General features: G+C 50.9%; 1 protein-coding gene across 4 annotated transcripts in view; it reads left to right on the top strand.

Moving 5' to 3' along the window:
- Positions 1-18380, top strand: part of OCA2 (OCA2 melanosomal transmembrane protein) — a 326593-nt gene that overhangs the window by 65130 nt on the left and 243083 nt on the right. For all 4 annotated transcript variants that reach the window (XM_033190812.1, XM_033190808.1, XM_033190809.1 and 1 more), the window contains exons 4-9: positions 577-765; positions 3952-4009; positions 6822-6894; positions 10755-10915; positions 13090-13172; positions 14358-14511. In XM_033190812.1, coding sequence (XP_033046703.1) covers positions 577-765; positions 3952-4009; positions 6822-6894; positions 10755-10915; positions 13090-13172; positions 14358-14511 — 718 coding nt within the window. The remainder of the gene's footprint in view (positions 1-576; positions 766-3951; positions 4010-6821; positions 6895-10754; positions 10916-13089; positions 13173-14357; positions 14512-18380) is intronic.

Here is an 18380-nt window from a genome sequence, read left to right as displayed (position 1 = left end):
TCTGAGAAAAGTTTATGATTCCCGTTGAGTCATCTAGATATAGGCCCCCTTCTTGGCCTGTCTAGTTAGATACTAATGTTCCCTCTTCCTGCTCATGCTTCCGTGGATGTTGTGTGGGAAGCCAGGTAGCCCCCCTTCCTTACAGCTCCACTGCAGAAAGAGATCCACACAGAGGAGGAGAAACTGACACCACTCACCCTGGACAAGTCTCACACATCTAGGTACTGACTACTGGAGCGTGTGCAGTGAAACAGCAAACGCTGAAATGAGCGGGAACGGGTCTGAGCCAGAAACAGCTTTCTTGGAAAGTCCCAAACTCAGAAAAAGCTGGTTTCTTGAAGGCCCACAATTCATTTTGAAGACTTTAGTGACTCCAGGAAATTTCCTTTGACCTAAGTGTTCTGTGAGGTCACAAAAAAACCATTCCCACCAGGAGGTGAGCGGGCCACTGTCGGTGGTCCTTTGAAAGACCAGGGTTGATTCGATGCCATTTCACAAGGTCAGGACTCAGAGGAAAGCTTGCTTTGCAGCCATTACTATTTCAGGAGAAATAACCACACCTCTCTTGCTTTCCAGGTCACGGTGCATACCTGTTTACCCCCCAGAGTTCATCACTGCTGAAGAGTCTTGGGAAGACGGCTCTGCCGATTGGGAGCGAAGGTACCTGCTGAGCACGGAGGTGTCGGGTCTGTCTGCGTCAGCCTCCTCTGAGAAGGGGGACCTTCCAGACAGCCCGCACGTCCGGCTCCGTCTTTCCAAGCTGAGGTAGGCAGACGTGGGGTGCCCACCCTGGCAGCAGCGGCGGCTGCACGTCGCGTCCTGCGTGCCCCCTCCATCTTTCAAACCAGCAGGGTGAAGAAGAGGAGTTTTGTCCATCTGGCCAGGCTGTACTTTTCCTTCAAGGTGATTTATTTTCACCCGCGCCTGGGGAGACATTTAAGGCGGCCTGCAAATCATGCAGGCCTGAGAGGACAAACCTAAATGATTGACACAGTACACTCCTCTCCTTCCTGCCCGTGGGGTTGGGGTCTTCATGGCCATTAGCTTTGCAAATAGGATCTGTTTGCTTCAGGGGTCCCATGGCGTTTTGGAAGTTGATATACCTTTGCAGTTACTGAGGAAGGAGTGGGTCTGGCTCAGCACACAGCCTGATGGGTGCGGTTCCCTCCTGTGCTGGGGCCCCCAGAAACCCTGTGAAGGCTAGGAACATTTTAGAACTTACGATCCGTTGGAAAACCATTAATGTGTAAGCCTTTGTCTTGGGCACACGGAGCACAGAGCCATGCTTGCGGAAGCGGAGCTGCACCGAGAAAGTGGATGGTGCACATGCGTATGGGAGGACTGGTGGGGCGGGGGTGCGCATGCGCAGGGGGACGGCGGGCGTGGGCGTGGGGGTAGGCGTGCGGGTGCAGGCCTAGGGCGCGCATGCGCGGGAGGCCCAGGGTGCGCGCGCGCCGGAGCACTCTCACCTTGCTGCTGGGTTTCCTCCTATGCGCCAGTTCTTTTGAAAGGATTCTTTTGAGAGGGACATGTTTGAAAGCATCATTTCCGGGACAGAACAAGGTTTGGGAGCCAGGACCTGAGGGCTTCCATTCTGGATCCCCCCGAGGTCGCTGAGTGCCCGTGGCAGGGCCTGGCCTGGCCGCGCAACTGTACCCTGTCACGCTTGCCCTCTTGGCTCTGTGGCATCTCGCGGGCCTTCACTAAGATAGTAAGTGTGAAAGCCCCAGATAGGTGAAAAAACGCTACTCAGTCATCACATGTTAGCGTCTCCGTGTGTCTGTGCGTGGGGACCCGTCTTTTCTGAAGATGCTCGCGGTTGGTTGGAAGTGCACCCGCCTGCACGCTCCAGGTGCACCTCCCGGGGTGGGAAGAGGCCCGCCTCAGACTCCCCGCGGTCCGTGGGGCAGCCGCTATCCTATACATCTTCCCAACAGTCCTGGGAGGTTCACGGAGGGTATCTCGAGGAGGGTAAGGCTTTTGCCCAAGGCCACACTGAGCCAAGCCAAGGGGCAGGGATTCGATCCTAGATCCCTCACTCCGCTGCTTGACGTGGAGCTGTCTCTTCCCACTGTGACTCCCAGCCGCGTGTAGCTTCTTCCTGATGAGACGGGGCCGTGGGTGCAGTAAACATTTGGCCAGTGAATCCGCTATGAGATGATGTGAGTTGGGTGAAATTGTGTGAGTGGAGTTCTGGCGCCATGGGTCAACAAGATGGCAAACGCTGACACTGTTCACGCCTTTTCCCAGCTGAATGGGTAACCACTCCCGAGGATGCCGTGTCCTCAGCTGTCCCACAACATGGAAAAATAGAATCAAGTAAATTTGAGACTTCTGCATTCAGTGCTTGTTTTATCTTCTCTGATTCATGGAGTAGTTGCCTTTGAGCTTGCCACTGAACTAAAAGACGTTAGCGCCATTCTTTATAACATGTCTAAAAAGTACCATGCGTGATCAGTGAAGAATCTCGTAAAAAACCTTTTATTTTGGGTTGTCAGCTCTGCTGCAGATGTCAGTTATGTAGAAAGAAATTTGTATTTAGAATAGCTCAATTAATGCTTCGTGCTTTAAAAAGAAATGTCATTTTGATTCCTATTTAAGTAGGAGCTGTTGAATCATAATTGGGAAGCGTGAACTGATTATTCATCAAATTCATTAAATCTAAGGGAATGCAAAACAAGATTTTACCATTTTCAAAGGATCAGAAAGAAGGTTTTCAAAGACAGATGAAACTTAACTAAGTGAGGAGAGTATTAAAAAGATGTTCCAACATGGAGTTTCTTACTTCATTCTACACATACATCAAGCATGGGCTATGTACCAGCATCCTTCCCTGTGTGGGGACAAAGCAGAAATGCGCTAGTGCCTGCCTTCACGGAACAGCTGGTGGGAGAGCACAACCTGGACTGGGCGGTGATGGTGCCATTGGGCGATGGGGTCTGGCTGCTGAGTGAACAGAGATGGGCATGATGGGAGGACTGCAGTCAGGGAGCATCCTGGCAGGGCAAAGGCCCTGTGGTCCTGTCTGGGTGCAGCAAGGATGTTGGTGGAACAGAAGGGCAGCAGAGTGCAGGCCAGGTCCTGGTTCATGTAGGGCCTGGGGGTCATGGTTAAGAAATGGATAATGCTGAGGGGTCCAGAATGGCTTTGAAAGTCCTTGGTAGGGACCGAGTGTGTGGCTTGATGGTTAATTAAGTTATTGCCTAAGGAATTTTTTTTTTTTTTGAGACGGAGTCTCACTCTGTCGCCCAGGCTGGAGTGCAGTGGCTGGATCTCAGCTCACTGCAAGTTCTGCCTCCTGGGTTTACACCATTCTCTTGCCTCAGCCTCCTGAGTAGCTGGGTCTACATGCGCCCGCCACCTCGCCCAGCTAATTTTTTGTATTTTTTAGTAGAGATGGGGTTTCACCGTGTTAGCCAGGATGGTCTCGATCTCCTGACCTCGTGATCCGCCCATCTCGGCCTCCTGCCTAAGGAATTCTTAAGAGACTCTGCTGGTACAACCAGTAACAGCATAACAATTTCTTTCTTAAGTTATTTGTTTTTGTATTTGATGATCAATCTGTATTCCTACCTTTCAGATAACTTAGGGGAAAATAATTGATAAATATGAATCAGAGAGACAAGATAAGGGATTCAGTTTACTTTTTTTCCAGGAAACGGGAGGCTTTAAACAGCTATCAAAGAGTCTTAAATCTTGAACTTTAGTTTCCGGAACAACAAGCTATGTGCAAACACTTTGGTTAACTTTGTTCTCCTCTGAAACCTCCACCATGTTCCTTTGGATGGGGCTGTAGGTTTACTGGTCACTGATATGAGGGTGTTCTCCCTCATATCACGTTATGGAAAGAATTCAAAACACATGCTGTGAGATAAGGCTGCAGAAAGGTGTCTGAGTCTGGGCAACGGGACTGCTGCCCTTGCCACTAAGATCCTACCTTTTCTCTTGCAGGCGCTGTGTGCAGTGGCTGAAAGTCACGGGCCTGTTTGTCTTTGTGGTGCTGTGCTCTGTGAGTACCGTGGCTGCCCCAGCACTGCTGTTGGGTCTGTGGAAGCCCTGTGTGCCTTTGGCTAAAGGGGGAACCTGAGGTGTGGGGCTCCGTGCCCGGCCCTCTTCACCTGATTATCTGACTTTCTTTGGAGGAGATGCGAGGGTTGTGGGGCAGCTGAGGGGGTCGAGGGCCGCAGCTGTGCCCTCTGCTGTGGTCGCAGTCACACAGCAGAAGCCGGGCAGCATGGTGTTGCCATGTGGAAGGCCAGGTAGCTGGCTGTGGGACTCCCTTCCCTCCTCGCGTGGTTTCCCACTTCCCTGTTCAGCCCCGGACAGCAGCACTCTTCATGTGTGTTGGGACACGTCTGGAGATCGTGGAGAGCCCAGGGTGTCTCAGGGCCCTTTTGAGATTGTGCGCTGGGCCTCTGTCCAGCGGTGTGTGTTGAAGCTCTGAAGTTTGCCCCCTCTGGGGAGGTGTCTCTGATTTTATTTGCCCAGACTTCTCCATCCTTTCAAATACATGAACATTCACAACAGACACATTCTGGAGCCAAACCAACGTCAGATGCCCTTGCAGGGAACCGGGTGTGGGAACGAGGGGAGGGCGAGGGCTGCTTTGGTGAGCCCATGGCAGTGGGCGGTGCTGTTCTTCTCTGGAGGGTCCCAGCAGATGGACCCACCGGGGAAAGGCACAGGAGCCCGGGCAGGGAGCCAGGGCTGCAGGGACACCGCTGTGCCCTCTGAGGTGACAGTCATGAGTCCCACTGCCAGCCTTGGTGTAGCCTGAGTCAGGGTCACATAGTGGCACTCAAAGTACATGTGCCCAATGAGTGGGTGTGTGGTCCCCTGTCTCTGGTTGTGTGTGTGTGTGTAGGTGGATTTGTAGTCTCCTGTTTCTGGTTGCGTGTCTGTGTGTGTGCAAGTGGGTGTGTGGTCCCCTATCTTTGGTTGTGTGTCTGTGTGTGTGCAGGTGGGTTTGTGGTCTCCTGTCTCTGGTTGTGTGTCTGTGTGTGTGCAGCTGGGTGTGTGGTCCCCGTCTCTGGTTGTGTGTCTGTGTGAGTGCAGATGGATGTGTGGTCCCGTCTCTGGTTGTGTGCGTGTGTGTGTGGTCTCCTGTCTCTGGTTGTGTGTGTGTGTCCAGGTGGGTGTGTGGTCTACTGTCTGGTTGTGTGTCTGTGTGTCCAGGTGGGTGTGTGGCCCCTGTCTCTGGTTGTGTGTCTGTGAGTGCAGGTGGGTGTGTGGTCCCATCTCTGGTTGTGTGTGTGTGTGTAGGTGGGTGTGTGGTCTCCTGTCTCTGGTTGTGTGTCTGTGTGTGTACAGGTGGGTGTGTGGTCTACTGTCTGGTTGTGTGTCTGTGTGTACAGGTGTGTGTGTGGCCCCATCTCTGGTTGTGTGTCTGTGTGAGTGCAGGTGGGTGTGTGGTCCCCTGTCTCTCGTTGTGTGTCTGTGTGTGTGCAGGTGGGTGTGTGGTCTGTCTGTGGCTGTGTGTCATGTCTGCATATGGTTGTGTGATCCCTGTGCCTGCTCTGTGTTTGTGTGTGTACACCAGTGTGAGCTGTGTAGGTTGTGTGTGGTCCCCTGTGCCTGCTGCATGTCTGTGTGTGCAGCTGTGTGAGCTGTGTAGCTTGTGGTCTGTGACCATGATAGGTTGTGCTTGTGCTTTGCGGAGTTGTTTTGGGTGAGTGCTGCTTTTGAGTGTTGCTCTAAGATGGTGTGCATGGGCAGTTGTTGGGAGACCACAGTGGGTGGTAGGTGCTGCTGTGATGGGGGTGTGACTGTGGTGGTAGGCAGGGGTGGGTCTGAGCTGTGTTGCATGATGTGCGCCAGCTTGGAGGGGTGTGCTCTCCCATGCAGCCTGCCCTGGTGACAGGGCCCCCTGTGCATGATGTGTGTGGCTGTTGCTGGCTGTTTCATGACCTGCATGTGTGACATGTGTGTTGTGGCTCTGTGTGCGTGCAGGAATGTCTGTGGCCCTGGGTCAGCTCTCAGCTGCGACATGAGGACAGCGGGGTGGTATATGAAGTCAGTGCTGATTGCATTGAGCTGAGTACAGTCAACTTCTTAATAACCAACCCGTGAGGGAGGAGCTCTGTGACCCGGAGAAAGGAAACCTGTGCTAGAAAAGGAAAACCAATTACATTGAGCTCTGAAAGCTTCACGATTTGATATTTTTGGCTACCAATTTGCCTCGCCACTTCCTACTCACATGAATGTGTGGTTCTGAAACCCCACTGCTCAGCAGGACCTGGCAGGTGCTCTAGGATTTCAAAGGAACCGGGCGGGGTGGGCCAGGTCTCCCCTGGTCCCTAAGAGCTGACCTGAGCTCTGTGTCCAGTCTTAGCCTTCTTCTGTGAGATGGAGTTTAGGTGATTTGTGGATATATCCAAAATAGAATTTGAGGAATGATTTGGACTTCTATAATCTCATGTTATCATCAGTTTAATTTACTTTTTGATGGTGTATAAGGTGCTTTGCAAATTTCACAAACACCTACTACCACAAACACATGCTCTAGCCATTAGAGGGGTCATATTCCTTTATTCTCCAATGTGAGAAAACCACATTTGTCCCTCTTTGATGATTTAATTTTATGGCCAGGCATTTAATCCTTAAAATTGGCAGTTATCAATAATCAGGGCCCATTGTAGCTGAACACTGTAATGAATCAGAATATTTTAATATTTAAGACAAAGCTATTCAGAGTAAGCTGCTGCGTTCTGGATACACACAGTAGCCGCATCATCACACCGTTTTCAACTGTTATCAGAATGATTTCTACCGTCCTGCCGTCATACCACACCTCCGTCATTCAGCGTTTCTGATTCTTACAGATTTTGTTCAGCCTATATCCGGATCAAGGAAAGCTCTGGCAGCTGTTGGCCTTGTCACCGCTGGAGAACTACTGTATCCAAAATCCACTCTTAGATGGCCAGCCACCTGGCTGAGATCTGAAACGCAAGGAGACACTCACGGACGATTGTGACTGCTGCTGACGGCCACGGCACAGGCCTTTACCATTCCCACCCACCTGCATTTTGTTTCTCTAGATGTTTGATGAGAGATGGAGTCTCAGGACAGAGGGGCAGGGAGCTCCAGGGAGACCGTGGCGGGGTTGGTGGTGGAGCTCTCCGAGTGAGGGAGGGGGAGAGCAGGGCACATTCCAGCCAGGACCTGGCTTTCCCGAGCTCCTGGATACTCCTTTTCCCCCGCATCTCTCTCGCGTTCAGCGTGACCCATCTTCCAGTTCATGCCATCCTGGCTATGTCACCTGGCTCTGGTGACTGCCGCAGCACCTCCTGCTGTGCTTGCTCTGGCTGTCTTGCATGCCTCAGAATTTTTAGTCAGAAGTCATACACATCCTGTAGGATAGTAGACACAGAGGCCAGTGGTGTTTAAGCTTGGAGATGAGCATGCCTTGACTCCTGCAGGCATTAGTTGGAGGGTTCATGTAAATCTAGCAAGAATTCGGCTGTGTTGAGGTTTGCGGTTGCTGTGGCAACCTGCGGTGCCCTGGACACTCAGAATTGCCGGGCGCCCTGCCAGCTGTCTGCTAGACCTTGCTCTATGCCCACCCCTCCCACTGGGGTAAGAGCTACTTTTTTCCCCTCCTATCTTCTCTTAGCTGCAGGAATTCCCACTGCACCCTCTGGCTGCCAGATCTGATGCACTTCCCAAGCAAGTGAGGGCCTTTGCTCCTTAGGGGAGAGAGAGGCAGCGGGAGAGGGTGAGGCTTGGCATCACTGGGGGGTGCTTTCCCGGGATCTTGCCCAGGCTTCCTGTCTTCCTGGAGAGCGTCCGCTGGGGTTCCTGGAGGAAAAGCCTGCGAGAAGCTGTGAACACCTCCGTCTGTGGCTCTTGGGCTCCCACGCTCATGTGAGCCCACGCTTGACCTTGAGCAATGTGTACATTTTCTGGTTGAATCCTGCTTGATTCTGAAGTGTGGGGCTGGCACCGGTCCCGGGGAAGCCGCCTCTCCCTACAGTCACCTGTTTTCCTCGAGCTTTCAGGCGAGCTGCAGCCTCATTCTGGGATCGGGAGTGGGCAGTTAACTGGTGTCTGCCCAGCCTGTTCTGGGTGAGAGGGTGGGAGTGCTGTTTCCCAGCTCTCCAGCGGGGGTCCAGAGCCTCTTTTGGAATGAACGTGGTCATTAAGGTGTCTGTGCATGAAGGTCCTGAAGCCCCCGGTGCTGCTAGGGTGGTGGGCGTCCGGGGAGGGTCCTGGAGAGGTGGGACCCTCCGATGGGGTGCTCTGATCAGGCCAAATATTTTTGATGATGATTATTTAAAAAGGAATTAATTTAGTTAGCTAAATGGCAAGATGTTTTTTTCTTTAGTCTACTTACTTGATAGCCTCAGTGAACTGAAATTTTAGGAAACTGGCTTGCTTTCCTTGCAGTTGCTGTCATCTGCTGCGTAACCTTGGTTTTTGTAGTCCTTCTGGCCCTCTCACTACAATTTCCCAGGACACCCTCTCCTTAGCCAGCGACCTGCCCAGCAGCCTTCCAGAAAGGCCTAGCGCTTGAGGTGTTCTGGTGAGTGGGGGGCACACTGGTCATGGTTTGTGCTTCCCTCTGCTCAGTGGACAGTTTTAGAAGCTCCCACTTCCACTGGGGTCAGGGCGGTGCTGATGTCAGCTGAGCGCGTGTGCACGTGTTTGTATTTTCCTCATCACTTTAAAACTGTGCCTGAGCCTTCAAGTATCTCTGTGTGGGAGAACCAGCGACCTGTGTGATGCAGACAGACTTTGTTTCTCATTCTTGGGCCTCGACCTCTGCATTGCTTCCCCAGGATGAAGAAAGGCAAGGCATGCCCTGTGTTCCTGGCCCCCTTCATGACGTTCCCAGGACACGCCGCCCTCCTGGGCACGACTTCCCGCAGGGAGCAGGGGAGATAGAGCAACCAGCTGCCAGGCTGACCCAAGAACCTGAAGAGGGAGGCAGGATCCTGTCCACCGTCCTCAGTGGGACGCAGGCAGGAGGGGGAGATTTCAGGGAACACTGGCACCGAACCTGATCAGTCAGTGGAGACCCCAGAGGCCAGCACGACAGCTTAGGGCACCAAGATGGGACGGTAGCCTCAGCCCCTCTGTTCATCCCACCCGGGACCCAGTGTGCCCCCTTTATTCTAAGGCATTTTGCCGAGTTCCTTCTCGAGCAGCCTGAGTGCCCCAGGCCCACGCAGGACCCCACAGCCTGAGCGTATCCCCGCAGGCGGCAGGCCAGCTTGCCTTTCTTGGCAGGGGGTGGGGATGGGTGGGGGCTGGGAGTTCTCACCTGCTCCCTGCGTGGCCTTCGAATTTGGATGAAGAGGGTGAGCGCCTGGGAGAGATGAAGGCCGCAGCGGGGAAGATGGGTCACCAGCCACGATGGGGGTGATTTGAGCCTCCAGCAGGCTCCTTGGAAAAGGGTAGTGTTCCCAGGGATTAACAACGGTTTCTGGAGACTCATGGACCTTCTCGAAAGACCCTGAGCTTTGTGAAGGCTGCAGGCCTGAGGTCTGCTTGGGGAGGAGGGGAAGCCAGCTGGACCCCGCCCCTCACAAGGTGATTCTCAGAGAAAGGGCACGCAGTGTAGACGTGAGGTAGGAGGGGCCTCGGGCTGGTTGGAAAGGCCCAGAGCAACATCCTCAGGGCTGTCGTCTGAGCAGGGAGCTCTGAGGCCTCCTCCCGGCCCTCCGGCCTGCCCTCTGGGGGAGCCTGGGTGAGGGACACCGGGGGTGGCTGCTGTGAGGGGAGAGCTTCTGGAGAAAGCACCACTCTCCTTTAGCTGGTGAATAGCAAAGCCACCTTTCTTTCAGAACCTCAGTGTCTCCCGCAGCATAGTCGGGCTGTGTGGGTTCCGTAGTTGCAGGGTCTATTTTAGAAGCCTGTAATTGCAGCACCTGAAGTTCTTTGTCCCTGAATGGTTGTCTGCGGGAGGCCTGTCAGAGGCTCCCAGGGCAATGGGCAAATGAACAGAAGCCAGCAAACTTCTACAGGTCAGTTATGAGCGCTCTCCCTTCTTTTCCTCCCTCCCTTCCTGCTCTTCTTTGCTGCCTCCTCTTCTTTCTCGTCTCCCTTTCTCTCTCCTTCCCTTCTCCCCATTCTCCCCCTTCTCTTCCTCCTTCCCTCTTTCCCCCTCCCTGTCTTTCCTTTTTCCCAGGTGATGCATTTTGTATCCCACCCAGCGTGGCAGCCTGGGCTCTCAGAGGATGTGGAGGAGACTGTGATTCAGAGGGGAGGAGAAAACACGGTTTCCCCACCCTCTTAGCTTCTCCAAGCAGGGCCCTGCAGATTAGACACGAAGGACAGGTTAACAAGAAAAAGGCATACTCATGTGTTTCATATAAGTGTTGCCTGACAAGAAACAGCTGAGCTTGGTGTTCTGCTGCTAGGTTTGATGAAGAGTGGACTCGTGAAAGGCGTGATAGGACGAGAGCGCATGAGCAAGTGCAGGACATGGGCTAGGAGGGGCCCTGGCAAGGCCTGTCCATTCAGGTCCCTCTTGTTCTCCGTCCATCTTTGGAGCTAAGGATGCACCCTTCCCCGGTGTGGGGGGCGCCTCTCGTATGAGGACCACGACCTGCTTCAGGGGAGTTAGGTCTCGAATGAGGGCTGAGATGTGGGCAATGAGAAAGGCAGGAAGATTGTGTTGGTGGCTGAGGGCACGGGGCACCTGGGGAAACGCGTTTCTTCGCACACTGTCGGAGGAGAGTGTGCGTCTGGCGGGCGGTGGGAACGCGGGGTTCCTCCTGCCTGCTTTATGGTTGTCCTTGACACTCCCCCAGCCGTGAACCTCAGCAGCCACGGGGACTCCACGCTACTGCAGGTGGACCTGGCTGGGGCCCTAGTGGCCAGCGGGCCGAGTCGTTCTGGGAGGGAAGAGCGCCTCCTGGTGGAGCTGACCCAGGCCGACACTTCAGGCTCCAGGTGGCGGCGGCCACAGCAGGTTATGCTGATAATTTATTTGAAAGGATTGTGAAATCTCATTTCATCTCGTAATAAATTGTGTTTCCTCTTGAGTGGATTTGATGGGGAGCCACAGGCGAGGACACCATCTTAGTCAATTCATTAGCTCTTCTTATCTTTTGCTTTGTCTTTGAAATTCTCTGTTTACCATTTCTCTATTTATAAAATTATTGCCATTTCAGTAAAATCAGGCTTGCAAGTTCTTTATTCAAAACTGTTTTGCCGGGCCATTCAGGAAACATACATTTGAAATGAAAAAACTTTTTTTTTTGGTGCTGTAAAAGTGCCGTTCAGTCTGGGCCTTATATCATGGTTCAGAAGACAGTTCCACAGCACAGTTACTGTGTCTGTGGACACCTGCGTAAGTTCTGAGCTGCTGCATCTGTGTAGGCCTGTGCGCAGCCTTGTCTCTGAGCCTGTCAAGCCTTCATTCACATCCTGCAAAGGCAGCCGGGGAGCGGTGTCTGGCGTGGCAGCCCAGAGCCTAGACTCCAGAGGCAGGGCTCCTTCCATGCAAGCCTGGCCCCCGAGCCCTGGCCTCGGGGACTCCACTCTGCATTGTCACGGTGACTTCTGCGTGGAAGTCACAGCTCCGGTTCATGGATGCTCCGTTATAACCAGCAGAAGGAAACCCCGCCCATGCGCAGGCTGCCTCACCTGCAATGGAGCGTGTGAGGAATGAATGCACCCTCACCTTTCCTGCCTTGCAGAGCATGGTCCACAGAGCTCAGATCTCATTATGAACTAGCATGCAGTGTCCTGGACCATGGCTGACACAACACCGATGTTCGGAACCGGCTGCCCCGGCCAGGGTCTTAGGATGTCAACTTGGTTCCCCATGTGAAGAGCAGAGCCCCTTGGCAAGGGGCTCCTTGGTGATGAGCGATGGCCTTTGCCCTCTGACCTGGGCCTTGCATGGAGAAGGGCAGGACCTCACCCAGCCTGCGGTCCTGCTGCCTCCCCAGCACTTGCATATTAATAACCCAGGTTAAATGATCTGTATGGCACCCCCCTGCTCTCTCGGGGTGGCCCTTCCTAACGTGCCGATGCACCCGAAATGCCCACAGGCAAATCCAACCCCAGAAACATGGGAAACACAAGAGATCTTTACTAAAGGATTTTTTCCCCCAGACACACTCTTTGCAAACACTGGGGTACTTAAAAGAACTTCTGTTCTCTCATGCATGTGCTTCTTTGCTTTGATCAGTTTCAGAGATCCTGTTTTCAGTGTCCTTTGTGATTTGTGGGTGAGATTCGCATCTTCCCATTGAGGATCCCCCACCCTCCCCGGGCTGCCTCCCTAGCTGATCACTGTCCTGAACCCCAGGGACAAGAACATGTAAGGCAGGAAGTGAAGCTTCATCCTGGGGCCCTTACTTGCAGGGCTCCTGTGCACAGGGGTGTGGAAGGTTTGCGGGGGGTGGGTGTGTTGCCTCCAGGTTGCAAGCAGTCGCAGAAGCAGTTCTCAGGACTCAGCTCAGAAGAGTCCTCCAAGTCTCTAGTAACTTGTAGTGATTCATTTTTTAAATTAAAAACATTTTTATTAAAAAATTTTTAGAGTCGGGGATCTTACTCCGTTGCCCAGGCTGGAGTGCAGTGGTGTGATCACAGCTCACTTTAACTTTGAACTTCAGGGCTCACGGGATTCTCCTGCCTCCGCCCCTAAGTGGCGGGGACCACAGGCACATGCCACCAGGCCTGGCTAGTTTTTAAAATTTTTTTTGTGCAGACAGGGGTCTTGTTCTGTTGCCCAGGCTGATCTTGAACTCTTGGCCTCAAGTGATCTCCCACTTTGGCCTCCCAAAGTGGGATTACAGGCGTGAGCCACCGCGTCTGGGCGTGATTTGTTTTTCTTGTATTAAATCACTGCTTCCATGCCTTTTGCACTTTTGTACACTAATTCTGCATTTTTTTGTTTTGAATCCCTTTTCTTAAAGCTCTCCAAATTGTGGAAATTCTCAGCTCCTAACATCAGAGCTAACATAGGAGCAGTAGCTCCTAACATCAGAGATGTGAGAGCTCAAATAAAGATGCCCCCATTTCTTTCTTTCTCCTTTTCTTATTTGAAACAAATGCCTAGAGTGCGCAGTGCCAGATCCCAGATGGTGTCTCAGGTGCAAGCCTCACCATAGCTTTATGCTTTGGCTTGTACAGGTCACTCACAACTGGACGGTGTATTTAAATCCGAGGAGAACCGAGCGCTCAGTGATGAGCAGGACCTTTGAGGTACTGGGCAGGTGAGTTCTCAGTGAGTGAGATGTTGGGGCAGGCTCTCCGGGACATACGTGTTTAAAGGAGTCTGACCTACAGGACACTGAGTTTCGGCCCACGCAGCACCAGGTCAGCATGTGGCTTGGACACGGTGCTCATGGTGTGTAGACAGTGAACTCAAAGGCTGTGAGAAGGCATCGTAGCCATGGGTGTTATGATGTAAGAGGGTTGACTGCAGAAGTCATTTTGAAACAAATGGCAGTTTTTGGTTGATGTTCTAATTTCATTAATATTGTGAAGCTGTACAATGGAGAGTTCTAGGAAATTTAGGATTCTTATTCCTTAACTAAAGATGCTTCATATTCAATCAGTACTCTTGGTTGGTGTATTAGACAGCTACGGCTGCCGTATCATAGTGCTACACACTGGGTGGCTTAACTGTCAGACATTTACCTTGTAATTCTAGAGGCTGGAAGTCTGAGGCCAAGGTGTCGACAGGGTCCGTCTCTCCCAAGGCCTCTTGCCTGGCTTACAGGTGGCCATCCCTCTGTGCCTGTCTTCTGGTCTCTCCTTGTATGGACACCCATCCTACTGGATTAGGACTCATCCCCCATAACCTCATTTAACCTTTCTCACCTTTGTAAAGACCCTACCTTTACCTACAGTCCCATTTGGAGGTACTTGGGGTTAGGACTTCAACCTAGGGATTGTTTTTGGAGGAAGGGGACACAATTCAGCCCATAAAACATATTGACTGAACTTGAAAAAAACGCTGTGGTGTCCGCCACAGACCTGTGGTCACTTGCAGGCTTCTCGTCTATAGTGTGTCTCCTCACTCTCAGGGACTGGAGTTCAAATAGCTGGCTTTGCTCTTAGTTAGCAGGTGAAGTGGTTGGGTATGTTGGGGAGGAGGAAGAGCCAGTTCAATGGCTGGCGTCTTCTGTGCAGGCCCCTACTCACTCTTCACTGTCAGGTGGTGTCACAGGGAGGCTGAGGGGCCTGCTTGGACGGGCCCGGCTTGGCCGCAGGGAGGCTGCGTCCTGTGTCTCACGCCGCTGGCCTGTGCTCACTGCTCTTCCAGCTGTGAGATCGGGCGTTGGGCTGAATCGTTCTGAGATCCATTTGGATTCTGGTTAATGCCTGGCTGATGTAGAGGGAGGTGCCCTAACTGTCGACCTTGTGAACAGTGAGGTCATCGTTTCGTTCTGCAGAGAGACGGTGTCCATCAGCATCCGGGCCTCCCTCCAGCAGACCCAGGCTGTCCCTCTTTTGATGGCTTATCAGTACCTCCGCGCAAGTGTAGAAGCCCAAGTGACCATCGCCACGGCCATCCTCGCGGGCGTCTATGCGTTGATCATATTCGAGGTAACTTTCACACCTGCTCCCCCGATCTGTCTGGGCCCACCGTCAGGGAGGCTTGAGACCTCCGAGGCACTCTGGATGGGCTCGGTCCTGACCCCTAAATCAAACTGGACTAGTGTCATCATTCCTGAAGATTAGCGTGTCCCTCTCTCTAGGTAGAAAGGGAACCATACAGGAATGTTTGCTGAATCTTGGCAACTGACATGAGCAGGATGGGTTTTAGGAGCAGAAGTGTACCTGAGAAAACAGAATGTGCATTCGATTTTCTACCCTCTCTCCGCTGCTCACTCCAAGTGTGACCATGAGGGAAGAAGAGTCGCAGTCTCCTCTGAGACTCAGAGTCTGCACCTGTGTGATGAGTACACTCATTTGCGCCCACCTGCACCGTGGGACTGTGTGTGTGAGGGGACATGGATGGCCTGGGGCTGTGTGCCCAGAGGGATTATCTGATTATCTGTTGTGTCTGCCATCTTGGCTCATGGGCATTTCCACATGTGATCTTAAGTCCAGTCAATGTGATGTTTCTGGAAAGTTCTAAGTGTGGCTGTGCCTTCAACAGCACGAAGCAACGTGCAGACCCTTCCTGGGCTGGGCAGGTCCATTGTGATTTAACTATGAAATCAAACTTCCTCACCACATGGACAGGAGCCCGGAAGGTCAGTGCATGACGTGACCATTAGAAGTGCGTCCTAGTGAACTTGGGATAGGTCTGAGAAATACCTGGGGATGTTGAGGAGTTGGCAGGCTGGAGGAGTGGCCAGGAAAGTTCCAGAATTTTGCCTGTGGTTGTTGAGTCCACCTGCTGAGGAATGATGACCCCAGTAAGTTGAGCCCTTACCTGTCTTAACAAGGGCCACTCACAGGATTGTTATCTCTTACGTCTCCTCTGTTCTAGAACAGTTTTGTTCCCTCCGTTTTCTATCAATTTTCTTTTAAATCAATATTACTGTTGTTTCACGGTTCCCATGACCACCCTGTGATTTGACACAGGAACTCGCAGCTCAGGGGCAGCTGTCCTCTGGGCTGGGGTTTATTGCCAGGCCCGGCAGTAGAAACCTGCTGAGCCTGGAGGAACCCAGGAGTGGGCTTCTGAAAGATCTCCTCTCCTGGGAGGGCCCACACAGAGCACGCCCCTCCCTCCAGCAGCCAGAGACAGCCCCGTGCAATGTTTCTGCCCCAGGCAGCCTGTTGGAGCCTGAGTTTTTGTGGGGGCCGATTAGATGGTCACCCTCAGCTTACTAAGATCCCGACTCCCAGAAGGCAAGCAGGAGCACACCATTTATAAATCACATTTTATACAGTCTGGGCATGCAGGACATGCCCAGAACACACTGCCCCAGGCCCACAAGACAGCCTTCTCCTCGGTAACGAGGGAATAGTCCTGAAGCTGAGTACCCCGAAGCCAGCCAAGGGCCCTTCTCGTGGTGGCGTTCTCAGACCAGGCGCAGTCTTGACCACACCCACCATCCAGTTGACAAATCCTATTCTGTTGTTCTGTAGAATGCTCTATACCCTGATTCAGCTGCTGGGTTCCTCATGGGATTAATGAGCTGCTCTGTCCTATTTCCTGTAGACTACAATTGAGATCTGAAGCCTGCAGGTTCCATTTTGGGGCGCCTATGCTTCACAGGCGGGCAGGGGTCCGGGCTGCATCCAGGAGGAGGACCCTGTGTCTGGATGTCCCGCTATCAGGGGTGCGGAGAATGCCCAGGGAGTTGAGGTGGTGGAGAAAGGTGCCCAGCTCCCTGCCACCTTTTCTCTTAATGATTTTAATACCCACCAGGGCCCACTGCCCACCTAAGATAAATCCTATTTCTGTAATGATCAACTTTCTTAGTAATGAGCTCTTCCCTTAGTAACTTCCAGTGGTGTCCACTGAATTTATTTAGTTTCTCTCTTCCCCCTTTTTTACTATTATTTTGCAATTATAGATTTAATAAATTAAATGTGCTTTAATTAGTTAACAGTCATTAATTAAAAAATAAAATACAATGCCAATTATTTATTTATTTATTTTTTTATTTTTCATTATACAGATATTTTAATTGTATATATATCAGGTACACAGAATAAAAGTCCTACTCTCTAGAACATGAGAAGTCAATAAATAGAAAAAGAGATATACAAATGGAATGAACATAAAAACGACTAAGCATTTGATCTTCAACCACATTCATACAGTTTTTAAACTAATCTTTTACAATTAAAAAGTCACTTATTTGAAACTGCAGAGTTGACAGATATGTGCCATATAATTATTCGTTTGGAACCTTACAAAACAACTTTAGTAGTGTTATTTATGTGTGGAGAGAAAACTGTGTATGTAACTATCGTGTTTCAGGGGACATGACTTAGCAGTGAAGTTTTTATGTTATGGGGAACAAAACAAGCATTAGTATCAGGTATTTTAGAAATGCTGTCTAAACTAGAATGACATTTATGCAGTATGATATATTCTTTCCCTAAGTCCATTCTAATTGTTTCAAATCTATCAAGTGACGTTACAGAAGTTAAACCACTAAATCTGGCATCTTTCCTTTCTCACACACAGTATCTTCTCTTAGAAATGGGATATTTAATTAAGTATCCTTCTTGGTGACCCCAATTATAATCTAAAGAGGCCACCAGACCACAGACTACTACTGACAAAAAGTGACAGTACAGACACTTTTCATCAATCAACAAGCAGTCCAAGGGACACAGAGAACACAAGTCTGGGTAACATGAGTTTGGTAAGAAAGCAAGCTAAACCTCCTGTGTCTTAGTACTCCAAATGAGTCATTCTCTACAATTTTTGATTAATCCAAGAAAGGCCAAAAAAAAAAAAAAAGTCACATTCTGTTTAAAGGCAGAGGTACATCATCACTTTTAAAAACATGTCAAGGCAAACATACACATATTATCTAGAATACCTCATTTGCTAATGATGCATCATTACTGTACTTATATTTAGTAAAGTGAACAGGGTAGTATTATAACCTGTTTATATTCAAGGAACATAGTAAACTAGCTGACAAAATTTACCTATCTGAAAGAAAAAAAAGTCGGTTGAGATTGACGAGGTAGGATTAGCTTTCCAATGCAGAGCAGGACAACTCTTGCCATAACATGAATGCTAATAAAGGAGTTCAATGCCATGAGTACTTAGGATACATAGGTACATGGCCAACTCCAGACCTAAGGGCAATATAAAGCTACTCAAAACAAAATACCCCACACATAATAAAAACCCTGTTCCTTATCAGAGCTTTATTTCTGTTATGGTATATCAGCCTCATAGTACACCCGGCACAGTGCTGCATTAGGGCGGCATACAAAAGCATTGGTTTCTCTTCCCAACTCCGTTAGCTGTTCCAATGAAGACACACAAGGATCATGATCTTTTAACATATCTGAATGCCAATTATCTTTAATGGGCTTCTCTGTTATTCTAGGGTTTGTTCACCTTTTTTGTAAAATTGTTCAACCTTCGAAAACTACATAATTAGCAAAGATTAATTTTCATTAATTAATGGTCATTATTATTAGTCATTTAGAAAAAAACCTCTCCTTCTCTACAGAAAGCCATCTCTAGATTTTAAAAGTCCTGTAAAGAGGCCAGTGCGACGTGGTTTTTGCCCTTGTAGAAACAGAGCAGAGGCCACCACACAGAAACCAGCCACACACAGAAGGAAATGCGGCAGGTCTCAGGAAGGGCCTTGGAGGGCAGTCCCTGTATTCCACGAGCAGTGTGGCAGCCCAAGACCTCCAGAGGCGGCCTCCCCATGCAGCCCATCCATTTCCTGGCAATCTTTCAGCAGGTCTCCCTGCACGGCTTGGTCTCCACATCTGGTGGTCCAAGGCCCTTCTGTCATAGCTGTCCACGTGCCCCT

The sequence above is a fragment of the Trachypithecus francoisi genome, unplaced genomic scaffold (genome assembly GCF_009764315.1).
Source record: "Trachypithecus francoisi isolate TF-2019V2 unplaced genomic scaffold, Tfra_2.0 Lachesis_group3, whole genome shotgun sequence".
Lineage (NCBI taxonomy): Eukaryota > Metazoa > Chordata > Mammalia > Primates > Cercopithecidae > Trachypithecus > Trachypithecus francoisi.
The sequence above is the reverse complement of the archived record's forward strand: the minus strand, read 5'-3'. Positions and strand labels throughout refer to the sequence as shown.